Below are 11,191 nucleotides of genomic sequence, written 5' to 3'. Positions count from 1 at the left end.
TGATAGTACTATATCAAAGTCGAAGCGTAGCAATATTAGAGGACACAAATGAGAAGTTGCGTATAAACTAGATTGCTCTATCAACCTGTTCATTCATACTCATAAAAGTCTCACCAGCGTGGTCCGCCATTAATGCAAGTCTATAAAAAAACAAAAACCTAACGGGCCATATTAAATTCAAATTCCAATTTCACATTCAAAATAGTAACCAAATTACACACCTCAATAAATACACAAACATTATGAAAATTAAAGTATAATAACTGTGGCACAAAAACAGAGGTTAGTTCAACGACTCACCCACCTATCACACAACCATTTTCTCACGTGTCATTCATCTCCTCTATCTTCTCCTCCTCATTATCAATCAATTTTACAGAACAAAACTCACAAACCACAACAATGAAGGTAACCAAGCGACCGATCTACGCCGTCTCTAAATGGCTCCGCCGCCAACCGCCCAAAATGAAGCTCTTTCTCGCGGTTCTCTCCGGACTTGTAGCTCTTCTTTTTCTTCGCATGGTTGTTCATGATCATGATAGCCTCTTCATAGCGGCTGAGTTTGTGCATGCATTGGGAATTTGCCTCCTCATTTATAAACTCGCTCAGGAAAAAACATGCGCCGGTACATTTCATCCTTACTTTCCAATTTGAATTTTCTATTCCTGTAACTATATATTCATTTATCGTCGATTACGAATTTAAATTTCAGATTAGGGTTTTTATGGTATAGTTTCTATTATTGTAGATTTTTTATTTTCTTATTTATTTTATGGTATAGTTTCTATAATTGCGGATTTTATAATGAGTCTGGTTTTTATGATATAGTTAATAGTTTCTATATGATTGTGATTTTAGCAATGATTTGGCTTCTTGTTTTCCAGCACAGTAGGAAAAGAATAACATAACTGGATGGAATAATATAATTATAAAATAAAAATTGCCAATACAATGCTTAGGGTGAAAGCTAACTATGAACATATTCTGCTCAGTGTTTCCTTTGGTATCATGGGCCAAAAAGTTCAAAGAAAAGGTGGTTCTTGTGGAGATGGAATAACTGCACCTCATGCACCCGCCTTAAATTTCAACACTTTATGCTAAAGCAAACATAAATCACAATATCATACAAATTCTATTTGAGTTTCTTTGAATTTGCGGTGTAGTATTGCTCTTTCTTTCTCATGTATTATATATATCTTAATTAACAAGCTAGAAGCAGAGAGTGTGAGTTCATTAGAGGGAAAACATGGCGTGGCCTTTGAAGTCACCTCCTTTGCAACTAGTGTGCATAGTTGGGATTGTGATGTTTTTGCTGTTTGTTCCGTCTTATATAAACTTCAAGGCAACAGTGCACAAAGCCAACATCAGTTTCCACTTGTTCCTTATGATTCTGCCACTCTTGTTGATTTTTGTTGCATACTTCGTATCCAGATGTGGGCCACGGCTTTTGCTTCCGGTGGTGTTCTTTGGTCGACAAACACGTGCGCAAAGAGAAAAAGGAGGGTCGTCCCCTTGGGGCTTAGCGGCGTTGGTAGTGTTACTTTTGGTTTTGGCTTCCAAACTGTCTGACTTCAGGTCTATGTGGTCTCCACTCATTTGGAGACCCCATTAGTTGTTGTGTCATATGCAAGTCATAACATATATGTAATCCAATTTGTCTCCTATCCTAGGCATCCAGGCCCAGCCAATTTTGTGTTGTAATTTCATACTATGTGATCAATTATGGTTGGTTTATCTTGTATATCTTGTATATGTACGTTATTGAGGAAATAAACTGAAATCAACAAAGGGGTTGATCCATGCCGTGTTTTTATCTTAGAATTTCCGGGCTTTGTAGCCTTGTATACTCTTTGATTGTTCGTTCACTTCCACCAATCTTTTTGGGGTTGCCCGGTGTTTGCATGCGTTAAGAATTTCCTTCTTCATTTACAAGCTCACCCAGGAAAAGATATGTGTAGTACTATTTTGATAGGACACCTAAACGCTTAGGCATACTCTAGAAGGTTGTAGAAAAAGTAAAATAAGAGTTAGTTAGGATATTCTTTGATTCTAGGAGAGAGAGGGAAGGGAAGTTGAGATTCATTGAGAAGTATTGTTAGAAAGTTTGTTAGGAGAGTTACTCTTTGGTTTAGAAGCTTAGCTCTGGTTTAGGAAGTCACAAAACTCTGGTTTATGCATTGTATTTTCTGTTTTCCACCATTGTAAGAGCTTGAGGCTCACCGTTTCCGGTCAATAAAATTCATTTCAACACCTTAAAATTCTGGGTTCTATCAGATTCCCTTGCCAACTTTTTCAATCTTAACTTCCAAATTGAAATCCCTTCCTCCAATGACACTCCTTTTTTTGTTTAAAAGTTTAACATCAGAATTTCAGGTTAGGATTCTGTTAAGGTGATCTTGTGGATCATCATCGCTGGTCTTAATAACTAGACCTGTACCACTTCATAGCTTTTGTCAGATTGACATTCCTCTAATGTTTGTATAAAACCATGCCACAACCTAATTTGTTGTTGGAATCAGCGTCGCCTATTTTTTTATGGTATACTTTCTACACTTGCAGATTTTTTCCAAGTGAGATATGGAAGTACTTTTTAGTTTCAGCATCTGAAATGCAAAATTTACGTTGCTAATTGCTTTGCATTTTCCCTTTTAGATGAAAGTAGAGAACAAGCAGTTTGTTTTTGATGTGATTGCTGTTGTGTTCTACAATATATCATTGTGATTTTAGCAATAATTTGGCTTCTGGTTTTCCAGTACATCAGGAAAACTAATGAGAATGAAATAACCTTCTACCTGTTTATCTAAAATAATAATCAGTCTTTTCTTTCATTCTTAAAAAAAGCAGTCTTTTCACTTTGTGTTAAACCTTTGCAGGACTCTCACTCAAATCACAGGAACTCACAGCTATATTTCTAGCTGTTAGACTATACTGCAGTTTTGTCATGGAATACGATATACACACCTTACTCGATACTGCAACATTAGGGACAACCCTCTGGGTTATTTATATGATACGTTTCAAACTGAAATCCAGTTATATGGATGATAAGGACAACCTTGCAATATACTATGTGGTAAGTCCTCTGACATCTATTTAAGGTATGCAATCTCTTGTGTGTATCAGCTATAACAGGTTCTTTATTTATTTTCATTTGGCTACATAGCTTACCCGTCCTTCCTGTTAAGCATGTCATCATTCTCAGTGCCAAATTTATCCAACAATCTAATGCCGAATAAACTTTCATTAAGAAACTTTTATTTGTTAAAGTTTGGGTTGCTCGTATGTCTTAAACTTTGGTTTGCTCTTTTGTCTTAAAGTTTGGTTTGCTCATTTGTCTTAAAGTTTGGTTTGCTCTTTTGTCTTAAAGTTTGGTTTGCTCTTGTGTCAAACGAGGTTTCAAAGTGTATTTTGTATTTTGTGGTACTTACTGATGATTTCTCTTGTGCAAAACCATAGAGCCTGATGTCTCATAGTGAGAAATGTGATTTTGGAGAATTTTTGGTTTATTTTGAAGAAAATGTATTGAAGAATAAAAAATTTACAATCTCAATATGGGTTCAATATCACAGAAATTTCATCTATCATATTGATGAATTGTGTTTTTTAAATCTGAATATTAAAATCCTTTGGTTGGAAGAATTTTATTTTTGATAGAATTTACTTGGTGAAAAGGACATACATCTAAGTGAATAGAGGATCAGTTGCTGTGAGTATGGATGGAGTGTGTTAATTTTCTTATACCAAAATACAGGTGATTCCTTGTGCTGTACTGTCTTTGTTCGTTCATCCCACAACCCAGCATCATACTATTAACCAGATTTTCTGGGCTTTTTGTGTTTATCTTGAAGCTGTATCAGTTCTACCTCAATTGCGAGTCATGCAGAACACTAAGGTCTCTTAAAAATATATTTCAGTCTGTTCCTTTTACTTTACTATCTTTTAATTGTTTGAAACTGTTTGTAGTTAATTCTGAAATTGAACTTTCAGATTGTTGAACCATTCACAGCACACTATGTTTTTGCCCTTGGAATTGCAAGGTTCTTGAGTTGTGCACATTGGGTCCTCCAGGTTTGTTGGGATTTTGACTTCTAAGATGTTTTTATCATCCAATTCTGAAAATATTTAAAACTATTTTATCATAGTATCCTCTAATTGAGTATCATCAATAATTTTCATATTTATACCTTGGCTTTATTATAAACCTTTGCTCGCGTTGTTGTGTATCACACTTCTACTTCAAACTAGTTTACCAAACGACTTTTAGAGTATCATGACCTTTGGCTTGTTGTTATATTTATGATCTTATCCTACTCAGGTATTAGATACCCGCGGTCAACTACTAACTGCTTTGGGTTATGGATTGTGGCCTTCTATGGTACTTGTATCAGAAATTGTCCAAACCTTCATCCTGGCAGATTTTTGCTACTACTACATCAAGAGGTGGATGACAAATACTCATAACATGCAATATGTCTCTTTATATGCTCTTTTAAACTATCTGACTCTTTTTCTCTTTGTCTTCAGCCTTGTTGGGGGACAGCTCGTTGTTCGGCTTCCTTCAGGAGTTGTGTAATTTTAACTTTCATTTTTCAGTTTCCTTCAAGTTGGATTCTCCTTTTGATGCGTTATCGATCTAGGTCATTGTTAACAGAGGTCAGAATGTAATATATATGTAACTCAGACATTTAATACAAGTTAGTTTATTCTCATATTTCTTCTCTGTGATCACTTTTTCACATTTAAAAAGAATAATTATCATACCTCCCGGGACCTATAGGCTATAGGCTATAAGGCAATTTGAGACTATTCCTTAGTCCACTATCTTGATTGAAAGACCTCAAAATATAACTTATTTGAAACTATAGATAACTTTCAGTACCCAAATCTCTCCTTGTACAATATATTGGCTATATTCTGGGCTTCTAGAAAATGCTGGTGGCTGATTTTACTCACTTCCAAATTCCAAGTTCTTTCATTGGGTATCAACAAAATTTGAACTTTCATATTGGAAAGACCATTTGGGCGAAGGGAAATTCGATGTATCTATCAGTTGTCTATTGTTGTGAATAGGACTGGTAAAGAAAAGTAAAGAGCTTGTGATTGTATCTGCTGCAAAAAACCATGTCTTCTGCATATGGTCATTGAAATGTTTACTCTTTTTTTTCTTTTTTATACCCTTATTTGAGTAACATATTTTCCCCTCTTCTTGAAGGCATTATTCCCTTTAGTTCTACATCTGCCTTTTCTTTCTGTTTTTTTTTTAATCAAACATTTTATAGAATAAATTACCTTTATCTTGTTAACAGAGCACCAATCTTAATCATGTTTAATTTTCATGTCTTGATATGAGACTATTACTAGTTATTGGCATATTGCCTTCCCATACTTTCGTCTAACAGTTTAATAGGCATTGCATATTGAACCTTCTTTCTTACGTATGACAGTAAAATCAGTTCATTTGCACAGATTTTAAAGGTTCAGTCAGAATTGAAATATATATAAGCACTTCAATTCTTTAATTTTAGAATTGGTTTGGTTTGGAAGCACAAGAATCCACTGAACCCAACAAGTTGAGTGCAAATGGGTCTTCAAAGTGAAGAAGAATCTTGATGGGATAATTAGCAAATGGATCTTCAAAGTGAAGGAGAATTTTGATGGGACAGTCAACAAGTACAAAGTTCAACCCAACAAGTTGAGTGCAAATGGGTCTTGAAAGTGAAGAAGAATCTTGATGGGATAATTAGCAAATGGATCTTCAAAGTGAAGGAGAATTTTGATGGGACAGTCAACAAGTACAAAGTTCGACTTATAGTCAAAGGTATCATCAATAGTTTGACTCTGGCCTTCAATTGTGAAGTCAACCACAATCAAAATTATACTCACTCTTGCTATGACTTTGAATGAGGCTTACAACAAATTGACATTAATAATGTCTTCCTCAATGACTCTTCAAAAATATGTGTATATGTCTTAACCACCATACAACAAATTGACATTAATAATGTCTTCTTCAATGACTCTTCAAAAATACGTGTATATGTCTCAACCACCCGACTTTGAAAAATAAGATTCAATTTTAGTTTGCAAATTGAATAAAGCCCTCTATGGCCTCAGGCAAGTTCAATGAGCATGGTATGCGAAATTTACTCAAGCATAGAATTAATCAACTTGTGAATCTGATTGGATTATTCATTTATTTATTTCCATCAAGGCCTAACTATTTATAGACTAGTCTATGTTGATGACATTCTCGTCACATGGTCATCATCTATTCTGATTCATAAGTTGATTGATGCTTTTCATGCCACATTTGCACTAAAAAGGCTATAGGCAAATCTGAGCATTTCTTAGATATTGAGGTAAAGCACTTGACAATTGGCTTTATGCTCCTTACACAATCCAAGTATATTAGAGATCTTCTTACTCGAGTCAAAATGAACAATGCAAATGGCGTATCCACTACTATGATGAACAACTGCAAATTGAGCAAACATGACTTATATTCCTTCCCAGACCCTCACCTGTATCGATCTATGGTATGTGCTCTCCAATACGTGACTCTTATGGCCTCTCTTTTGGACTCTCATTAGTTCGTGGTCAATAGAATCCTAACACAAGTTTTCTTTAAGGGCTTATAATGACTCAAATTGGATGAGGATCCAAATGATCGTAGGTTTACCTCTGCTTCTTGCATCTTCTTTGGAACTTACCTTGTATCATGAAGCTCCAAAAAACAACCTCATGTTGCTAATCGAGGCAGAGTATCGTGTCTTAGAACACACAATTTTAGAGCTTCTCTAGTTAGAACCTTTCTTGACCGAGTTTGCAGTCCATTTCTTGCCTCCCACACTTCTCTGTGATAACTATAATGTTGTGTTTCTGTCTCACAATCTGATACTTCATGGGCATATGAAACATATTGAGCTAGACATACACTTTGTGAGGGAGAAAGTCATAGCTAACAAGATGAAGATCCAACATATCTCTAATAGTGTACATGTTGCAGATAATCTTACAAAGCCTCTTGGCACAACAAATGTTCATGATCTTCACACCTAGCTCAAAGTCGCTTCTTATATCCTTCATTGACCTAATGGGGGAGTAGTATAAGAGGTGCACCATGTATATAAAAATGCAAAAGCAAAACATAGCTCTAGAGCGTGTGTAGTAATGTAGCAAAAATGTAAAAGAAACTAGTATACACTAAAATAAATACATGTACCATGTCATTGTGTAAAACAACTCATTAAACAAAATGCAATGAAATTCATCTTTCATTAGGATAAAATGGAAGTCGTTTAATTCAATATCAAACCATAAACAATCCTAAGCGGAGTTTCTTTCATTCACAAAACAAAATTTTCATATGCTCATTCTAGGGAGGAGACTCCTTGGCAAGACCTAATGAATTCATGTTTGACATGGTGTGCCAACTCTAGAATTTTGTTACGAAGTAAGCTCAACCAAGTTCAAACTCGTCCAAGTGAAGAGAAAATCCATTTTTTGGGTCCATTTTAACTATACTGTTTTGGCGAAGAAACTTCACACTTTTGTACTATTTGAAATCTACCTCAATCTTATAAAATTGAACTTATAAATTATTGAATGTCATTATATATAAACTATTTGCTCAATTTTATAAAATTAGACTTATAAATTAATAAGCATCACTCTATATATATACTATTTGTAAGCTTTACTTTCTCTTAATCATACTAATTAAACATTGATTTGGGTGTTCGGTGTTAACAATTGATTTGGGTGTTGGGTTTTAACAAGTATGTTATGAGTTCACTAGAGCTCACTAGATACTAATACAGCCATACAAGCTTATTTTGATTGTACTAATACAACCATACAAGCTACTACCACTTAATACTAATTATATACTTGTAATAACATTCAAAGTAAACTATTACTCCAAACAAACTTTACTTATTATACCAAGCATTTCATAAATTCTCAATAAATGGTTAACATATACACTATTCCATATGTCCATTAAAGTTTTGTCTGCATTGTTATTGAACAAGATAGACAAAGATAACTTGTTGTTACCATAATACAGCTATGGTACCAAGACATATACAGCTGGCTAAATTGGCTTCTTAACTCCTTTTCCTATTTTTCAGTTTACAGTGTTATCTACATTATCTTCATGCTTCATTGCATCATCCAAATGTATCCATCACCATCTCTCAAAGCCTAAGTTGCCGACCGTCCACTTAGCAAATATGTTTTGTTTTTATAGTAATAATTCACCACTTGTTGTTTTCCATGTATTCAAAATAAACAACTTTTTCTTTTATTCATCCACTATTTCATTCTCTCCAAATAATGCAATCTTAGCAAATAATATCATTTTTTATAATCAAATCATGAACCGTTTATATCACTTTTTTTAAATATAATTTTATAGTGTAATTTATTGAAGTTGAAATTTTTTTTACAAATTTTTTAAAGAAGTTTTAAATTAAAAATTGGTTTAAGCAATTACCCTTAAAATATTATTTTAACATTTCATTCTATTGGTATTTTTTTTTAATATCAAAATTTTAAAAAATTACTTTAATTTTAAACTATTTAAAATTATTTTTCGCAAATCATTTTTGAGATACATCACTTTGAAAAAAATTATAATTTTCACTATGTTTAAACTTCAATAATATATATTTATGTTATAAAATATAAAAATTAGTCTTTTGATTTATAAAATTTTAATTTATAAAAATAGTTGTAATATTTTTAAAAGAATTTTCATAAAAATTATTTCTGAAAATATAATTAAAAAAAATTCAAAGCTTAAACAAACGGAACCCATGTCTATCAAGTATATTGTTAAATTATTTAAATGATTAATAAAATAAACCATATAATATAAACAATTTAATTAATAAATTTATGTTAAAAATAAGTTTAAATCAATTTAATTTTTTAATATATATTTTAAAATTAATAATAATTTTAGAAAAAAACAATTTTATGAAAAATAAAAAAGTTAATTTTTCTCTGAAAATAAAAAAATTCTTGAAAATAATAAATATAAAATTATTTTCTTTTATGAAAATAGAGAAAAATGTTTTTTAAAATTTTTAAATACAAAAAAAAAAAAAACTCTTAAAATGAGAGGAAAAATAGAATACAAATAGGAGGACCTTTTTGTAATCACTGTAGAACAAATTGTAGAATTAAATACATGTTGTTTTGGGCCGACCACATCCACCTCACCCAACCACTGAGAAGGAGGTTCACTCATTCCAAAATCTTTTCGGCACACAAGGATTATCATCTAAATAATCACGAGTGATTCAATTGCAAATGCATCCAACGATTCTCCCGTATTTCACTCATAATAAACAATGAGTTTGTTATTTTTTTCCCCTCTCTCTCTAATGCGCCAAACAGAAGTGACCAGGTTCAAATCTAATTTCATTTCACTCTTCTTCTTCATATACTGACTTGAGCGTTGGAGTGCTAACTTTGTAGGTCCCTCCACTCCACCGGATCAGAACTACACACATTTTTGGTTATAGAACGAAACACATGTCCTACGTGATTGTCCTTTGCATAGGCAGATCTACAGGCCAGCGAGCCCGGGCGCGTTGTATACTCCCCACCTAATAGTCGATTTTTAGACAACACCAGGGGCAAAATAATAATTTTTAAACAAAATTAAGGGCAAAATTAGTAAACAGGGGATGAAATTTTTCGACAAAATCAAGGGCAATTTTTTTTTGACAAAATCTAGGATGAAATTAGTAGAAACAGGGAGTAAAATTAGTAAAAACAGGGTGTAAACTTTTTGCCCAGGCTCCTTAAAATTTCTGGCTCCGTCATAGGTCCTTTGTCTTTTCCTATTTGAACTAATGTGGTTAAGTTGGATTTGAAGAGCTTTTTTTTCACCATTAATATTAAGGAGTGAGTGAATACTAATTTGCGCTTGAATTTTCGTATCAGTGGTGATCCGTTGTGGTCAGAACTTTGGACAACCTCTTGTCATGCACTTTAGATGTAGAGAAATAAGGAACAACATGATGAGAAATTTGTGAGACCTAGAATTCTGTGGCGGCGCATGTTACTAAAGTTGTTCATAGGTATTTTTTTCTATGGAGTTGTATAGTAATAAGATGAACTTGTCTCTAGAGGTTAAGCAAATAAGGCGGTCTCCTCCTCCTTTGAGTTGAGTGAGATTGAACACCAATGAAGCTAGTAAGAATGACTTGATAGCTGGATGAAGTTGTCATTTAAGAGATTGTACAAGTGAGTGGCTTAGAGGCTTCGCAAGATATTTGCGTTCTTGTAATGCATATGTTGTTGAACTTTGGCCTGTACTAGAGGGATTAAGATTAACAAAAGAGCTTGAGTTTCGAGCTATTGGTTTCATATAAACTCTAAAGTGGCTGTTCAAAACATTTTGGATTATAGAAATGGTAGTATAATTGGAATGCGATTGGTACAACAAACTCAACAGTTGTGTAAACTTGATTGGGAGGTGCATGTTTGTCATATTTACCGAGAGTCGAACACTTGTGTAGATGCACTTGTCAACAAGGAGTGTGATACATGTCATAATTTGATGCTTTATGAGTGAATTTCTACTCAAATTTCTTTTTTTTTATTTTTTTTTTAAGTGGTTGAATTAAAGTTTTTACTCCTAAATTGATTGTTATATAATTTTTTCCCTTTGAGATTCATTCCTCTTTCCTTTTAAAAAAAAAAAGTTACGTATAAAAAATAAAATTTTAAAAATAAAATTTCAAAATATAAATAAATGGATTATATGGTATATTTGAAAATCACTTTAAATTTAGTTATGCACACAAACTTATAACTCAAAGAGTCAAGCAACTAGCTAGCTAGCACTCAACTTTTGTCATCTATAATATAAGAAAATAAGTGGCTCTGGTTTTTACAAAATTACCCATCCTTACTTTTTGTACACCTATTAAAATTGTTGGTTTTTTAGTCTATCAACACAATTGTCCATTATATTTTAATATTTTATTCAACTATATTATAACTTATTTTCACCATTCTTTCTCTCTCTTCACCTTTTTAGTTTTCTACCTTAATCTCTCTATACTCCATTTACTCTTTAAAAAAAATGGTATTTATAATCCACAAAATTTTAATAAAAAATAATATAAGGGGAAAAATTATTATTGATCTAAATATTTTTGTATACAAAAAA

At 32.7% G+C, this 11,191-nt stretch overlaps 1 protein-coding gene across 1 annotated transcript; it reads left to right on the top strand.

The window, feature by feature from the left end:
• The first annotated feature begins 238 nt into the window (after positions 1-238).
• LOC131660269 (uncharacterized) lies at positions 239-4,711 on the top strand. The gene is made up of 6 exons (XM_058929479.1): positions 239-625; positions 2,874-3,073; positions 3,752-3,892; positions 3,988-4,068; positions 4,316-4,440; positions 4,525-4,711. The coding sequence occupies exons 1-6, from the start codon at positions 403-405 to the stop codon at positions 4,571-4,573; spliced, it is 819 nt and encodes a 272-aa protein (XP_058785462.1). The 5' UTR covers positions 239-402; the 3' UTR covers positions 4,574-4,711.
• Positions 4,712-11,191: the final 6,480 nt, after the last annotated feature.

The sequence above is a fragment of the Vicia villosa genome, linkage group LG3 (genome assembly GCF_029867415.1).
Source record: "Vicia villosa cultivar HV-30 ecotype Madison, WI linkage group LG3, Vvil1.0, whole genome shotgun sequence".
Lineage (NCBI taxonomy): Eukaryota > Viridiplantae > Streptophyta > Magnoliopsida > Fabales > Fabaceae > Vicia > Vicia villosa.
This window is presented reverse-complemented; position numbering and strand designations above follow the sequence as displayed.

Excerpts from the sequence above, each read along its gene's own strand:
- LOC131660269 (XM_058929479.1), top strand. The coding sequence starts at position 403 with ATGAAGGTAACCAAGCGACCGATCTACGCCGTCTCTAAATGGCTCCGC. Across the intron at positions 3,074-3,751 it reads ACCTTGCAATATACTATGTG|GTGATTCCTTGTGCTGTACT; the intron begins GTAAGTCCTCTG and ends ACCAAAATACAG. Across the intron at positions 4,069-4,315 it reads GTGCACATTGGGTCCTCCAG|GTATTAGATACCCGCGGTCA; the intron begins GTTTGTTGGGAT and ends TATCCTACTCAG.